The sequence below is a fragment of the Setaria viridis genome, chromosome 1 (assembly GCF_005286985.2).
Source record: "Setaria viridis chromosome 1, Setaria_viridis_v4.0, whole genome shotgun sequence".
Classification (NCBI taxonomy): domain Eukaryota; kingdom Viridiplantae; phylum Streptophyta; class Magnoliopsida; order Poales; family Poaceae; genus Setaria; species Setaria viridis.
This window is the reverse complement of record NC_048263.2, coordinates 1,211,164-1,228,765: the sequence shown is the minus strand read 5'-3', so window position 1 is coordinate 1,228,765 and position 17,602 is coordinate 1,211,164. Positions and strand designations below refer to the sequence as shown.

The 17,602-nt window shown below is 39.7% G+C and overlaps 2 protein-coding genes across 4 annotated transcripts; both read right to left on the bottom strand.

The window, feature by feature from the left end:
• Positions 1 to 3,487: 3,487 nt before the first annotated feature.
• LOC117844621 (cyclic nucleotide-gated ion channel 1) lies at positions 3,488 to 7,998 on the bottom strand. The gene is made up of 6 exons (XM_072292951.1): positions 7,576 to 7,998; positions 7,243 to 7,455; positions 6,752 to 7,032; positions 6,554 to 6,665; positions 5,220 to 5,456; positions 3,488 to 4,597 (listed from the first exon to the last, which is right to left on the bottom strand). The coding sequence occupies exons 1-6, from the start codon at positions 7,942 to 7,944 to the stop codon at positions 3,899 to 3,901; spliced, it is 1,911 nt and encodes a 636-aa protein (XP_072149052.1). The 5' UTR covers positions 7,945 to 7,998; the 3' UTR covers positions 3,488 to 3,898.
• A 141-nt stretch (positions 7,999 to 8,139) lies between these two features.
• On the bottom strand, positions 8,140 to 15,492 carry LOC117844578 (cyclic nucleotide-gated ion channel 1). 3 transcript variants are annotated; one of them, XM_034725322.2, is made up of 8 exons: positions 15,391 to 15,492; positions 14,381 to 14,500; positions 13,584 to 14,121; positions 12,472 to 12,684; positions 11,289 to 11,569; positions 11,102 to 11,213; positions 9,915 to 10,151; positions 8,140 to 9,119 (listed from the first exon to the last, which is right to left on the bottom strand). In XM_034725322.2, exons 2-8 carry the CDS (start codon positions 14,407 to 14,409, stop codon positions 8,421 to 8,423), a joined length of 2,109 nt encoding a protein of 702 aa, XP_034581213.1. In that variant the 5' UTR covers positions 14,410 to 14,500; positions 15,391 to 15,492; the 3' UTR covers positions 8,140 to 8,420. The 3 variants fall into 3 exon arrangements, with proteins under 3 accessions (XP_034581213.1, XP_034581206.1, XP_034581198.1); XM_034725315.2 differs by having other exon boundaries at positions 14,381 to 14,532; positions 15,224 to 15,464; XM_034725307.2 differs by having other exon boundaries at positions 15,224 to 15,464.
• Positions 15,493 to 17,602: the final 2,110 nt, after the last annotated feature.

Below are 17,602 nucleotides of genomic sequence, written 5' to 3'. Positions count from 1 at the left end.
CCTTAGATTCCTTCTTGCGGCATGTGAAATTCTTAATGATCTTGTGGCACTTCGAGCAACGATTTTCCAACTTGTCCACATCAGAATCGCCAGTGCCATAATCTGCTGAAAGTCTCCCCTGCGACTCGTCCATGTCACCTCTCAAACGCTTCTTCTGCCTCCTACCTACTTTGTTTCTCTTCAAATTGGGGTTTGGGACATACTCTAGCCCTTCATATGGCAGCCATTGTGACGGATCACGGTAAGGTTCAAAGCTTGATTCCCAAATTCTAATGGTGTGCTCCCTAGAGTACAAGAATGACATGTACAAGGGGCTTTCATAATTAAGACCTCTTGCCTTGCAAGTGTGAACATGGAAGGTGCAACAATTGAGGAACGTTGCAGGTGCACGAAACTTTGTTGAGATCCACTCTATAGTGTCGGCCTCCATAGCTCTCAACCCCAACGTTAGTAGTACCGGAACCTCTTATAGAATATATCATTCTTTCTGGCCCATACGGTTCTGGTAATTGGTTAACGGACCTAAGCTCAGCCTCTGATATATGTTCATCTGCAACCTTCCCAGTCTTATGACCTTCATTCAACAGTTCACGTGCCTTTTGCCATCTGTCCACAAAGTAGGCGTTGCATTTTTCGAAGGAGTATTCAATAATTCCGGATGTAGCCCTACTTCGGATGCCTTTGAAAACAGCATTTAGGGATCCGAGTAGTTCGTGGTCATAATACCCCAACGCATCCCTCCCTCATCGAAAGCCTGCACCCATTTGTCCTTATCCTCCATTTCACCCTTCAACCATTCTTTTGCGTCAACATTCAAGTCCTTCACTAGATTTTCTAACATCTTATTAAATTCTGTTTCTGTATGTACCATGCATAAAGTCTTCAACTTTCCAATCACGTCCTTGTTCCTTTGCTGACGCCACATGTTGGCGGCAAAGTGTCTCGTGCACCACCTATGCACGAGCAGTGGAAACCCATCCATGTGGTCGTTCGCAGAGCCCATGGTGCCTATTTGAAATCATACATACTTGTCGTGACGGTCCAAATACGTGCCGCCGAATGAGTTTCATGAACCATGACCAACTGTCGTTGTTCTCATTCTCGACCAAGGCAAAAGCTAGAGGCACAAGTTACTGTTCTGGATCTACTGCAACTACCATCAGTAATGTACTCTTATACTTCCTGGTCAAGAATGTACCGTCCACAAGTATCACGTTACGACAATGTCAAAATGACACACTGTATTGAGGGAAGCACCAAAATACCCTTTGGAGCACGTGCTTCAAAACACCATTGTTAGGCTACATCATGCCGCATGAGTCAGTAAACCATTTAACCCCGGGATTGTAGTAGGCCATAGCTGTGAGTACCCTAGGAACCATGCCATAGGACTCCTTCCAGTCGCCCATAGCAGGGCAACGGCGTGTTGCTTCGCCCGCCATGCCTTTGAATACTTGACACGGTATCCACTAAAGGCAAATATGGACTCCATGAGGGAGGGCACCGATGTCTCGTTGTCTTTACAGACAATGCATAGGATACGCCACCCAAGGTACTTTGCTATGCACTAGGCGTGCACTTGCTTCGGCAATGAAGAACGACAAGTATGCGGTTGCACAACATTTGAAATTCTTCATTGTCCGGTGCTTGTAATTAGCCAAGACCATACACGCCAAAGGCATCCTTGCTTGCACATGATGTCATACCTTAGATTCTTGTCAGAGTAAACTATGTTGAAAGGCCTATGTAACCTCACTGTGTAGTCAACCAAGAAAAACTTGAGCTCCTCAAGACTTTTGAACTTCATTTCCTTCTTAATCACTGGACTCACACTAAAGGGTATCCCTTCAAAATTCACCATACTAGATTCACATATGGCTTTGTGGACCATGTGCAGAAATTGTACGCGCCCAGGGCCAGCACACATTGGAATGTTAAAATACTACTTTCTCCATCATTAAACACATGACAGTATTGACTTTTTCTATTCATTTGACTACTCATCTTTTCTATTTTTTTCAATTAGACAAATATACAAGTATTTTTTGAAAATAAATATAATGGTACTCATTTTACTTTATTTAATTAATTCATTAAATATATGTCATTGTCAAAATTGGAAAAAAAGTCAACAACGTCATATATTTAAGAACGAATGGAGCATTTGTTTTATGCTCCTCAAGAATTAGAAGATGGTTAACTATCCTCGTTCGAGTACTCGACTCGGCACATGTGCTCATATTTTTATAGATTTATTTTAGATTTTTTTTCCTCAAACTATTGAAAGTAAAAAAAAAAAAAGACAAAGTCCTTAATCCTGTGCACGATAATTTTATCCTTAAATGTATCTTGCGCGTCCAATTATCCTTATGTATCTTGCGCGTCCAATCTTTAGACGCGTAAGCTGATCATCCAGATCAGCTTCCGCCGACACAACCTTATTTAGTCGCTATAATGCAAAACTTATAACTCAACTGCGGAATATCATGCTTCAAAGAAATCATTGTGAAGAAGATAACAATCCTAGCAATATCCTGAAGCATGTGTACACTTCAGTGTACGTAAGTACGTTCAGCAAAGATCGCAGAGACCTCTGGGTAGTCTGGCAGCCTTCACGTGACAATAATCCACCAAATTGAGAAGCAGGCAAGCAGCGGCAGTACAGTAACTGCAAAGCTGATCGGTGCTCTGTGCCTCCTCAGTCCTCCCCGTGCGTGATCCGCGTGCTGTACCAACAACTCTACAGGAGAGACAGAAAGTCAGTGACCTAGTTGAGAACTTGAGATTGTGTAGTGGTTTAGACTTTTGTCAAGTACAATTTGCTAGCGTAATCAAGTGTCAAACATTCAGAAAGCCTCTTTATTCCCAAGAATCCATGTCGGGAATTCATAAAGCTAGCCTGTTCATTTTAGCAGGAGCTCATCCATCGATCAACGTCACCATGCAGAAGACAACCTAGCAACAGTGACATTTTTTTGCGAGAGCCTCTTTATTCTAGAGAATATGTACCTTTCGGTCTGCTTTCTTTCCTATTATCTATTCATGTACTTGACGTAAGGATTGATTCTCTACTATTTTGCTTTTTTTATTGAGAAAACATCTTTGAAAGTGAAACTGACTTTGAGACTGGAAAATTTTCCCCGTTCTTGAAAAATTCAAGTATTATGTTGAAATCCCTTTACAACTTATGCATGCATTCCACTCCATGTGGTTACAGTCTCACAGTTTCATCTGACTCATGGCAAAGAAGGCAATGACTTCTTACACTTCCTCAAACAGGGAAGTCCTTGTTGTTTGGAAGGAAAACCAAAGGGGTATCGAAAATGTACTATTTCTATTATAAGAACTTTATGTTCTTCATCAAGTTAGCTCCAATCACCTTTGGAAAAAAAAGGGAAGCATTATGGGAAGTGTGATCAACAGGATAGCATATCTAAAAAGAGATTATTCCCCCAAAGTGAAGCACCCTAAAAGGAGATGCTCCCATGGAGGGGAAGGGAAAACAGACAATCTTTCTCAAAGCTCGCGTTGGAGGAATAAACTATAAAGCATAAAGTTTCGGCATCTTAGAAGAGACCATAGTAATATAAGCTGGAAAATTACTACTATCTGTAGCTGTCTACCCAATGGCACATGTGGTCTGAAGCTTGGGATCGAGAAATTTGACTTTTGTACCATGCCATTCACATTTGACCACGTCCGTTGCATTGTATACAGCCCACGTCAATGTCCTGAACATGTATAACGAAATGACAATCCGACACATTGATTTACATGATTTAAACCAGACAGCTTCAGCCCATTTGGTGTCTCCATGTCTGTGTACAGCATCCAATCATAGATACATAGGTTACAGGTTGCCTGATGAACGTTGTTTAATAACAGGGTATGGAAAAGATCACTCTTCTTCAGCGAAAAAGTTGGGTTCTGCTGGCTTCTGCAACAGCCTTGAAGGCACTCTTTCCAGCAAACGGGCCTTTCGTGCGGCATTTCTCCGTAGCACTCGCACCATGTTGCAAGCGAAATGTGCGGCATAGAGTGCTGCGCCAAGACTGCGAGAACTTGAGCCATCACTCACTATAGCCGCTTGGAACCTCCTCTCTTTCTCATACAAACTATCCTCCATCTTCTTCCTGCAGTATCTGTGCCAAGCTGCCTGTATGAAGCAAGCAGCCCAGGTCCTCCATTGCTGGGAGTAGAATCTGAAGGTGTGCCGGAGCTGTTTGCTGTGGAGCCTCCGGTACTGAGTGGCCACAAACCTCAACTGATCAGCCCTCAGGGCGAAACCTTCGACTTCCGACAGCGTCTTCACTGTCCTGGTTGAGCTGGGAAGGTTTGAGCCTGATGTGGGATCCAGAGCCCATGTGAGGAGCTCTTCGCCGCAGAAGTCGCCGCCTTTGAGAACATTGGAGTTGAAGAAGCCCATCCGCCCACCGTTCGTTGTCATGCTCTCTAGTGTTCCTCTCATGATGAAGAGCATCTCATTCACTGGGTCGCCTTCGCGAATGATGCAGCTTCCTTCTGTGCACAGCATGGGCTTTAGACGATCACACATGGCGTCCAAGAGCTGATCGTCCATGTTTTCAAACATTGGAACCTGAAAAGGTAGTTGGAATTAGTGCTAGTTAATTAAATTAATTAATTAAGGGATAATATGTATCGAATAAAGAACAAAACTGATAGAAAGATGTAGCTATGAATTGCGTATGAAAATTATAGATCTTAGAATCCATCTAATAACCTCCATTGGAATATATATGTATTTTATATGGAAGCTTTGAAAAGTTACTAACAGCTGCCATTCAACTTCACAGGGTTAATTATTAATGGATTAGAAAAACTTCATAGGGTAAGTATATTTAAAAAGGGAAAACTACATACGGCCAACTAAGTAAATCAAAGCATAGTTTTCATTTTTTTTCTAAAATACATACGGCATATTTAAACAGATTTAGAAGAGAATGAACATTGCGATAAAGACTTTGTTGAACAATTTGATTCATGTTACCCAAATTGTACTGAAAATTTTAAGACAACAAATTTTGTTTGACCATCTGACCTGTGATTTGCTTAACATATAGTATATAATAGAGTTCAGATATCAAGATGGGGGGATATAGTCTCAAGTATTCCTTTTCCATATATCTCCAGATGTGGGACAAAAAGCAAATGACAATTCTTTATGAATATGGATACGACCTAAATGTCTAGGAAAGTACCCTCATGAGAAGTAGTAGACAAAGATGACGCTTTACATCTCTCCTGAGGTCCTTAGGAAGATTTATAATAAGGTCCTCTTCATCAACCCCTTGTGTTTCTTGCCATTTATATTGATCATGACGCAGTATTCGTTCCTTGATATCCTCAGGAAGTAGTCTCTGTGCCATCCATTGCTCTGTGTCACGTCTTTTCACTCTCATTTCTTCTATATGCCCAGAGGCTGACTGTAAATAGGTCTGCAATAATCCAAAAAATAAATTGGAAAAATATGGTCAAGTCACACATCTTCAGTCTTCACAGATTATATAATTCAATTTATTGTTCCTGTTTTTACATACTAAACAATGGCTTTACATATAACATAAAACACAATGTTGTAAAAACATGTGGAATTGTTTTAAAGGCAAATTTTGTTTCATAATTCATATAGAGAATTGATTTTCATATATGTTCAATTGAGAATTGTATCAAGAAAGCTAAGTCACTTGAAATTCTTCCAAGTAAAATCTCAAAGTAGATTTCAGCCCATGCTATTTTGAAAACAACCAAGTTAGTACCAGCATCAGTTGATTAGAGGTAACAAACATGATGATAATGTCCAGTATATCGACACGAGATTCTTTATAAAGGCCTTGCACCTATGTTTAAGACTTGAATGGCAAAGGTTGAGGCTACGTACTATGAGAAGCATCGTTTCTAGACACCAATGCAAATACAGGCCTACAACAAATGAGTCAATTAGTTTGGTGCAATAAAGGCCAGATATTTTTGAGAAGCCTAGTGGTTTTGAAATGTGTTTTTCATTTTCAGTATTTTTAGTCTAACTACTATTTCTTCTAGAACATCAATATCTAACTCCAATAGATTTTAGCAAACAAAATCTTCAAGTATATGGGGTACTCCCTCTGTCTAAATCTACAATGTTGTGGCCTCTAGCTACACGGTCTTAAATGTTCAACTTGGAGATTACTTTTTCCACGAAGTAGTAGTCAAAAATTTTAAACTATGACATTGTGAAAATATTTTTTTCAGGACAAATATAATGGTACATTTTGGATAACTGATATAAATAATTCTTTGTATATTACTGGTAAAAGCTGGAGAGGTTTGCTTTACAATTTTTAAGGGAAACGACTCCTGTTGAAGGTATGTTTTCATTTCACATTTGTTGAATCAATTTGAGTACATTTTTAGAAAAAGGCAATACTACAAATCTGCAGATGCACAATTTGCACCTCCAGAAAAATCCTTGTCTCATTTGCACTTTTAATAAATCTCCACTTAATCTAATAGCACAACAATAATAAATTTCCATCAATGCTTAGAACTATACCTGCACATTACCAATAAGGAGCGCAAATAAAACTAAACCTGATGTTGAGACAAATACAGCAAACAGATTCTCCCATATGTAAGTGCTTGTTTTCAGGTTTTGACCATACGAACTGCAATGGAAATAGCCACACATAAATACAGGCCCCAGGGCACTGTTCTTTGGTGAGGAAAAAAAGGATTTCAATTATAAACACACCATAGATTTTGTAGCCCCCACCAAAAGCAGTAGAATAATTTTTCGAAGAAACCCGTTGACTGTGAAACATTCTGGAGAACTGGTAGGTAAATTCCAAAGATTGGATCTATATCGGCATCACCATTTGTTGGGCAAGCATCTTGTAAGAAAGTATTATTTCCATATACAGAACTTCCACAATATAAAGACGCAAGATCACAACCATCTTGTCCATTACACGCTTCTCTCCAACAGATGTCTTGTCGTTGAATGGCAAGAATGTACCAAAGAGCTCCAAGGACCTGTAAGAAGTCGAAACCAATGCATCGGTCAGTAATAAACTAATATTTTGACAATGCACAATATAATATGTGCCAAATTGATCGTATTAAAATTATCTTGAGATTAGCCTGTGTGCATCAAGAATAGAAAAAAAAATGCTCTGTTTCAGAGGGTAGAGATCAAGATCTAAAACTTGCATTCACGTATCAAGAAATTATTATAGGACTTACATGACTGGCAAGTATATAAACTAGAAGGTTAAAGGCAGCACCCGGCCATGCTGTATCCATAACTGTACCAGCTGATCTTGTGATTTGAATGTAGAGTGGTATTATTCGGATCAGTCGAGGTACATATTGGCATATGACTATCAACGTTAGTATATTTTTCTCTGTCATAACCTCAGAACCTCGGAGATGGGGTCGCACTAACAGCACAAACACCTGATAATCAAACATCAATGTCAGCTACAAACTTACCATCAGAATTACAAGGTTTGCATGATGCAGGTACATAGCTCCAATGCTGAAGGTTAACTAAGCAAGTGGCATAAAAATGATTACCTGAGGGAGGGGCAGAACAGCTAAGAAATCAACCAGAAAATATGTTGTAAAATACTGCTTTGCTATTTCAAACGTGTCATCAACCAATACACCGTGACCAAACACTCTTGAAGAGGAAGCAGTAAATCCTGTCCTGAACTGAAATATCATACGGAGTAAATAGAAGATATCCGTGAGAGAGCGCAGGATACTTGCTATCTTGTCCAACTTGTCATCCAGATACAAGCAGTTGTTGTCGCCGTCAACCGCCGGGGCATAGAAGAACAGAGAGTCCACAGAAACTGAAACAAGGCATGATATCACGAATATCTTGTTCCATGTCTGCAAGAATGGCCCCTGAGGATCAAGAACTCTTGCTGTGGACTTCATCCTATCTGAGGAGGTGGAGTTGGAACGAGGAGCTGAATATGCGTAGTGTTAGCAGATGGTGGAATGAAGTGGACATTTACGAAGGTCAAGGAGGCGGCGGACACAGCCAAGCGGAACTGAAAGGCTTGGAGAGTCCGCTTGGTCGGACATGGAGATACCCAATAATGAGTTCACATCATCCTCTCACACGTCACATTCGAGCACATCCCAAGCTAACAAACAATTGATCAGTTACATTTACAGCGTCGTTTGTTTTTGAAATTCACAAGAGGTAAATCTGGGATGCTTATAATACATGCATCCTGCATGCAGCGTGCTGATAAAGAATCGAAGACACATTGAATTACGTGACCAGACAGCTTTAGACCATCTGGTCTATCTATGTACACTTGTGTAGCATCCAATCACACGAATTTTATACCGGCTGGATCATGAATAATGTCTGCTTGTTACAGGGTGGCCCAAAGATGAGGAGATCATTGATCTTCAGCGAAAAAGTTGGGTTCTGCTGGCTTCTGTAACAATCTTGCAGGCACTCGTTCTTGCAAACGAGCCTTTCGGGTGGCATTTCTCCGCAAGATCCGCATCATGTTGCCAGCAAAACGTGAAGCGTAGAGCGCAGCACCAAGACTGAGCGAAGTAGTGCCGTCGCATACAATTGCTGCTTGCAACCTCTTCTCCTTCTCATATAAAGTCTCTTCAAGCTTCTTTCTGCAGTATCTGTGCCACGCTGCCTGTATGAAGCAAGCAGCCCAGGTTTTCCACTGCTGTGAGTAAAATCTGAAGGTATGTTGGAGCTGTTTGCTGTGAAGCCTCCTGAATTGGGTGGCAACAAACTTCAAGTCATCAGCCCTCAAAGCAAAAGCTTCAACTTCAGTCAACGTCTTCACTGTCCTAGTTGAGCCGGGGAGATTCGAAGCTTGAGTGGGGTCAAGGGCCCAGGTGAGGAGCTCTTCACCACAGAAGTCACCACCTTTCAGAACATTAGAGTTGAAGAAGCCGGTCTGTCCTCCATTTGTTGTCGTACTCTCTAGTGTTCCTCTCATGATGAAGAGCATTTCATTCACTGGGTCACCTTCACGAATCATGCAGCTTCCTTCTGTGTACAGCATGGGCTTTAGACGATCACACATGGCATCCAAGAGCTGCTCATCCATGTTTTCAAACATTGGAACCTGCAAACAGAAGGAAAAGGTTAAAGATGGAAATGCTAATAATACATTAAGGAATAGCATCTGTTGATCAAAGAATAATACATTAAGGAAAAGGTTAAAGATGGAAATGCAAACAGATGAAGATGATCAAATGATAGCACAATACTGCTTGTCCATGAGGCAACACCGCAAGAGTGGTGTAGAACCCATTAGACCTATCCCAAATAATACATGGGGGCATATGATTGCATCAACCATTCTGCTTGCTGACACATATACACTCCAACCAGAAAGACATCTAAGTTCAGGCGCTGCCAGAGTTGCACTAAATCCCAGATAAGAACCTACCTGATCTAGAACAGAACCACAGCCACCATCTGCTAAAACTGTGTATACTCAGCATGCAAAATAACCAATAACCAGGAGCTCTCGTTTGTGTGACTTAAAAGACCCACTACTTAAATAACTTATCCAGTCTGTATACAGTTAGCCAGACTACATGGCAATAAGTCAAATATCCAGTCTGTATCGACACCAACAACAACATAGCCTTTCAGTCCCAAGCAAGTTGGGGTAGGCTAGAGTTGAAACCCAACAAGAGCCACAAATCAGGGTTCGGGCACATGAATAGCTGTTTTCCAAGCACTACTATCCAGGGCTAAATCTTTGGGTATATTCAATGCTATCTGTATGGACACAGTAGATAAATGCTATCTCACGGAATGTGCTTGAGAGTATTAAGTGTGTATGTGTATCTATTTTCATACACCAAACGATTGGACACGGAGAGAAAAGATGAGATAAAAGTTTTAGTACCTTCATCAGAAGCGACAAACAAAGATGTCTCTTTATCTCCCTTCGAAGATCCTTGGGAAGATTTGTAAGTAGGCCCTCTTCATCAACACCTCTTGTTTCTTGCCACCTATATTGTTCATGGCGCATAATCCGCTCCTTCAGATTTTCAGGAAGTAGCCTATGTGCCATCCACTGCTCTGTATCACGCCTTTTCACTCTCATTTCTTCTATACGCACAGAGGCTGACTGTAAATAGGTCTGTAATTTACCAACCAAAAAGAAAAGAAAAGAAAATTAAGATAATATGGTACGCATATTAGCTGTCTAGTTGGTGACTAATTAATTAAATTAATAATTCCTGCTTCTAACTGAAATAATGAGGCTTTTGTCTTTAAATATGACATGGTACACTGCAGGACAAATGTTTGGTAAATCAGAGATGATGATATATAAAGGCAAATAGACTGGTTTAGCCTGCTATTTGTATTGAAATGAAGATCGTTTAAGATCATTAAGAAAGATCTAAAAGTTTATGCAAGCCTATTTTATCTATCCAAGCAACCAAGCCATTACAAGCATCAGTTCTGATTTGAGGCACACATGATTGTGGTGTCCACCATAAGGTCAGTGACTCTTGCAGATGTGCTAGCCCTATATCCTAGGGCATGAATGACAGCTGATACTTTTCTTGTCTTCTCGATGCAACATCAGAAAAAAAAAAATAGGCCTACAGTATATGTATTTAGCTGTTTGAGGAAAATGTTAATATTGAAGGTAATAAAAGAGAGATTTATCTTTTAAAAAATAACCTTTATAAAGGTTTTCATTTCCAGTTTTTTCATCAGTGTAGTTCCTTTTTCTCAAGGATAGGTATTTACTGAGCAGTTGACTTCATAGAATCGTGTAAACACAGTGTTCCTATATAATTGGTATTGGCTTAATGTGATTTTAAATGAATCCATAGGCAGTTTCATTTCACATATGTCCAATCAATTTAACTAAAATCAAGTGAGTATACATCAAGTCATCAACAATATAGCTGACACTTAATTTAGCACAATCGATTACAATTATGGGCACACAATTCTGCACATCCAAAACATCCTTCACATAGGTTGACCTTATTGATAGCTAATTAGCTGACACTTAATCCAACAACACATACACGACAAGAAAATGCCATCAATAACAAAACACTTTTTCTGTACCTGCACGTTACCAATAAGTAGTGCAAATAGAACCAAGCCTGATGTTGAGACAAAAACCGCAAACAGATTCTCCGACGTATTAGTGCTTGTTTTCATGTTCTGACCTAGAGAACTGCAAGAGATGAACCAATTAACAAATGCACATTGATGGAAAAAAAAGCTGGGAGCTAACTTTATATAAGCAAACCTTAGATTTTGTAGCCCCCACCAAAAGCAATAGAATAGTTTCTCAAAGAAACTCTTCGATTCTGAAACATTCTGGAGAGCTGGTAGAAATATTCCAAATGTCGGATCTGGATTGGCACTGCTATTTGTTGCGCAAGCATTTTGTAAGAAAGCATTATTTCCAAATGTATTACTCTCACAATATAACAATGTAGGATGACAGCCAATCTGATTGCTACATGCTTGTCTCCAACAGGAGTCTTCTCGTTGGATGGAAAGAATGTACCAAAGAGCTCCAAAACCCTGTAAGCAGTTCTAGCATCAGTTTGTAATATCTTCACCATGGACAACAAAGTCGTGGAAATTAAATGCATTTTATCAGGAGTTTAGCCATCTCATGGAGTTATTTGGAGGTGAGCCATCTAATGGAGTACTTCATTATATGATGACAAACTGGATGGTCTAAATATCACATTACATCCTCTAGTATTTGTAAGGTGTTGTGCATTCGCTAAATTTGTGACTAGAAATGTGTATTTCGTATAATGAGGCAATTGATGCTTTCCACTTTGTTCTTTAATAGATATCCAAATATTTTACAATCATTTAGTGTAGCCATCTCTAGTTGTATTTTTCAAATTCTTCTCAGATTCATTTCCTGACAGGCAGATTCTGAATCAGAGTGCAACCAGAACATGCAGAAATTGTAAGAACTGTCTCAATGTGACAAAACATTTGCTCTTTGTGCATAGATATGAATATATGATTAAGGTTTAGCAATTGTCCCCAACCAGGTAAAAGGAGGTGCACACATCCAACACTGTTCAAGTCTTCAACTGAATTGTGTTTAGTCTAATCTCTGATCTCAAGCAACTGTCGCCACCCAGTTATCCTCCGCTAGTGGTGTTTATGCGACATCCACCCCCCCCCCCCCCCCCCCGCACCCCCAGCCCACCCCACCCCCCACCCACCCACCCAACACAAAAAAAAAAAGTATAGTGTCCATTATACACTCATGAATCAAAATGCAGCTCATTATTTTACGGATTACAACCAAGAAAGAAGAAAATGAACATGTACAGATAAAATCAAATCAGTAGAAATTTAGGATCTCAGGTGTTTGATTAACTAATTTTTGTGAGCAAAGGGCAAACACTAAAAAAAATGCCTTCTTGCTAAATGCTAAGTGTGTCAAGGGGACTTACATGACTGGCAAGCATATAAATTAAGAGGTTGAAAGCAGCACCAGCCCATGCTGTCTCTGTAAGTATACCAGCAGATCTTGTGATTTGAAGGTAAAGTGGTATTATTCGGAGCAGTCGAGGCACGTATTGACATATAATAATAATCAGCAGTACAATTTTTGCTTTCATAACTTCGGAACCTTCAAGATGGGGCAGCACCACCAACACAAATACCTGATAGTGAAAAATCACAGGTAATTACAACTATATGGAATTTAAGAATAGCAAAGTTCAATGAATAACAGGAATTTATACAAAATAGGCAATTCTATCCCCTTTTTTCCTCGAACAAAGGCAATTCTATCCCGTTTTTTCCTCGAACAACATAGGAGGGTTGCATGTCATTTCATTAAGAAGAGAGAAATATATGAACAAAGGAGATATCAAAGATGCCTCTCCCTAACGCACCCAACGCACCCGGAACGAAACAAGGTTGCATTTGTGCCATCTCTAAAATCCACGCAACCACAACCAGCGCACCTCCCAAAAACAGTCCGGAACGAGCACCAACAAGCAAAGACAATTCTATCTCAATTTCCAATTTTTCACTTAGTTGCACACTTGCACCAACGGTACATGTATGACATGCCTTATGGGTCATTGGTGCATTGAAATTTAGTAAAGTATCCCAAAATTGGTAACAACATTTTCTTGTAGCCTCTCTTTAACGTATACGCGTAACCTAGAACTGAACAAACTGAAGTACATGGATATCATAATTGTAAAGTTTTCATGTATCCTAACAAAACAAACAAGTGTATGTTGTTAGATACTCCTTCAACTCAAAAGTACTTGATGATTTGGACATGGCAAAGTGTCCAATATGTATCTTTGACAACTACTTTCTACTAAAATATATTTAAAAAATCTGAAAAAAAATTATAAGATTAGGAAACTATTTTGACATATCTACACACATGATTTTTATGATTACAATTTTACAAACCTTTTAAAGTTACTGATAGCCGAAGTTTCAAAAGGTTGACTAGATCTTTTCCAAAACGTTAAGTATTTGTATTGGAGGGAGTAACTCAAATATGAAACATTCACTAAGTAGATGGTATGTCATGTACCTGAGGGAGGGGCAGAACAGCTAAGAAATCAACCAGAAAAAATGTTGACATATACCGCTTCCCTATTGCAAACGTGTTCTCAACCAAGACACCCCGACCGAACACTCTAGAAGAAGGAGCAATAAAGCCAGTTCTGAACTGAAACATCATATGGAGTAAATAGAAGATATCTGTGAAAAAGCGCAGGATACTTGCTGTGGTTGCCAACTTCTTGTCCAAGTACAGGCAATTCTTTTCACCATTGATTACCGGGATATACAAGAACAATGGGTCCACAAAAACTGCAACAAGACATGATATCACAAATATCTTGTTCCATCTCTGCAAAAATGGACCTTGAGGATCAAGAACTCTTGTTTTGCGCTTCCTTTCCTCTGAAGCAGATTTGTTTAGAGTTTCAGCATGTGAAGAGTTCCCTAGGAATGAAAAGGCTCCTGCAGTTCTGTCCTTTAGCAAGCCAAAGACATTATGCCCTCTTTCTGAAACTACCCTATCTGAAACAACAGAAACAGATTGCTCTGATCTCCAGTCCTGAAACCTGGGCATAACAAAAAAACAACAGAAAAAGTAGTTTTCAGAGTATGTGAATTTTCTGCAGACCATACAATGAATCTGGCACCATACATTTCCATTGAAGTAGGTTTCCTTTGAACGACGGGGCATTTCTTTTTCTTCAAAATAAGATACCAGGTCACTTAAATATTTTGTGACGCATACTAAATTTGAGGCACTATAATGCAATTTTTCACAACTTTTCTGATGTCATGTTGAATGAGAGGATAAAACAAGAGGCTGACCTCACATATCTCTCCTCTCGCCCCGCCATGGCTTCCTTCTAACGCGAGAGGAGAAGCAGGGCCAGCAAGGTGGCAACAGCTGATCAAACCTTCAATTGCAGCATGGAAGCATCAACCTCCCTGGAAATCGCCAACCATACGCATGTAAGAGCCTTCAAAAGGCATAGAGAGCAAATCAATCATCGAGCTGTGCAGATTCCCGGTACGGTCTATTAAGTAAAATGGATAGGCATCCTCAGACCTAGGCATGACGCAAACAAATGGGCAGCAAATCAGGCTCCATGTGTAAGTAACCAAGGACAATCCAATGGACCGATTGGGGAATTCGAAGGTTTATGCTAATCGAACAGTTTGCTTACAATTGAGATGATAAAGGTGGTGTTCCAATTCCCTCGGCTTGAAGGTTGCGGGAAAAAAAGATGTCAACCAGAAAGGAACAGGCCAACAGCATCACGAAATCCTACCCCGTCCCCCTCCCCTTAACACCCCGAATGGGCTTACGAATTTACCCCAAGTACCATAGTTCCAGCGCTAAATCGCTGAATCCCCGATCCATTCGACAGAGGCAAGCTTGGCTTAGCCGAAGCACCCTATCAGCACGCCCGAATCCGCATTCCAAGCATGAGAGTAGCTCTCAGCGACTAGTCACAGCATCACGATAGGCCACAATTCCGCAACGGGGCCGCCCCGGAAGCGCGGAGCAACATCCCGCCGCTGGATCCCGGCGCGAGCAAGGCAGCAGCAGCAGCCGGAAGCCTGGGTGGATCTGAACCGGACTAAACCGAGAGCAACGAGGTAGATCGGGGCGGAGGCGAAAGCAGTAGGTAGCAGGGGCGAGCTCACCTAAGGGAAGGGCCCGATCGAGGGGCGGCGGCCGGCGCTGGCCGAGGAGGACGGTGAGGAGCCGGAGGCGGAGTTTCGTGGGGGCGTGGTGGGATAGTGGGCAGTATTTACGAATTACGAGACGGCGGCGGCGGCGGCGGCGAACGGACGGGGAATGGCGAGGTTACCGGCGGTTTCCACGGGTCGGGACGGCTCGAACCGCACATGACGGGGACACGATCTTCGCCCGGGTGTGCGTGGACTCCAGCTCGACTGGACCGAGTCGCCAGCCCAGTCTCACCTCAGTCGCTCGCTCTCACACACTACCTCAAATCCTCAATTAAAACACATACTACAATATGTAAAAAAAAAAAAGTCGTATTGCAGATAGAATTAAACCCGACATATTTTGAGATTAACAAAAGCTGCCATGAAATGTTATTATTGAGGGAATTTTACAAAGTATTGCAAGAATAATTGAACGTAATACAAGCAGTAGTATCGAGTTAGTGTAGATTGTACTTTTTTTTTCTTCCCACATATTTCGAGTTTGGATTTCCATGTTGATTTGCGCTTGAGAGATGTTATTGGACTTGATATGCTAATTAGCATTCCCAAATTCAATTTAAGAGGAGAATAAATAATCAACAACTAAAATCTTGACTATACGTTGCAAGATGTGTAATAGCTAAATTAAAACACATAATTAGAGGGTTTTGTGTTATTAATGAAAGATGAACTAACGAAGAGGATATTGAATAAGATGAGAAGAAAACGCATAAATGAGAGTATTGATGCATTGGGTCATATGAAGATTGATATTTTAAAATTAAATTCTTGTTTCAAAGCACTATTATACATGCTTGGTCCCCAAAAATTGTTAGACAACGGATAGACCAGGAAAATTGTTGGATGGAAAGGCATCATGATTTTATATCTATGATAAAAGTTTTCATGTATCGTAGCTATAGACCTACATTTTCTTTTTTATTCTAGCATTTGCCAAGCTAAATTTTAGTTCAAGTGGCATGGTTATTTGATGCATAGTATAATCTCACGGTTGTCATATTGAAAGAAGTATTTATTTATCATTTGCTAAAAAAAAGTAAGGATTTGGTAAAAAAAAATATAAGATAAACATATAGATATCAGATATTTGGCGATGAGCCTAAGGCCTGTGAGCCCCTAATATCTAAACAAACAGAAAGTACAAATCCATATACCTTAGTCACTAAATGACTCTTGCTCTAAGCCTATACATGAATAATCAGTAAAATTAGGTTGCTTACAATGTAAAATTGGAAGCTATGCTAAAATATTTTGTGTACCTTTATTGAATTCGTACTTTGATGCCATTACACTCTATTATTTTTTAACAGCCATCTTTCGATCTTAACAACCGAATAAGCACATAAGATTTATCTTGTACAGTTGTACTATAGAATAGCTAAATAAAAGAAGGAAGAACAACTTTATTGACAATAATATGCCTTTTCAAAATTTTACAACACACATTGATCTTTTGGTATCAAACATAAAAACATCTAGAGGCTCTCTTTGATGTGTTATATTGAGCCACCATTTTTAATTAAAATTTCACATGAAAAGAAAACATTCCCAGACATTCACAGCATTTTCATGTGCTAATCATATATCATCCCATAACTAGTATAGACCATTTTATGTTAATTATTTTGCCCTCCTAATATAGGTCACTATGTAAAATATGATGCACAATTGTATCAATTGTTTGCATTATGATATCATTAGGGGAATGCTGATACTCCAATAGTATTGGCGACATTTATGATTCTACTCTATTCCATAATATAGCCACGTTTAGATTTTACAAAGTCAAATATTTTTTAACTTTGACCGACAATATTTCTAAACTTAATTTATTTCAAATAGAAAGTGTTATATATTATAATAGTTGGTTTCATGATAACTAATATCATTTTATGTTATTAGTCTCTGTGATTATTTCACTATTTTTTGTTAAAATTAAAAATGTTTGACTTTGAAAAAGTCTAAAACATAGCTATATTTAGGACGGAGAGAGTAGCTCACAATTTTTTCACTTCAAGTATACATGAAGAGCAACCACAATATAGTTACATGCCCCTTCCCCCAAAAAGTATTGTATATCAAGTCAGGTAGGGTCATTTCGTCATGCTACTAATTTATGTGCATTTAAGTTTTATATCTCGCCATTATTGAAGATAGTATTATATCCACATTTTATATCTTTCAAATGGACTCGACTCACGATAACAATACGGTTTTATATTCAAACTTGCTGTAAAGTGGATTGCCAGCTGCATACATCACCACCTAAAGCATTGCAAGCTTTTTCTATGCAATATTTTTTCCTTCGTTTGCCTAATCTAGGCATAGGCC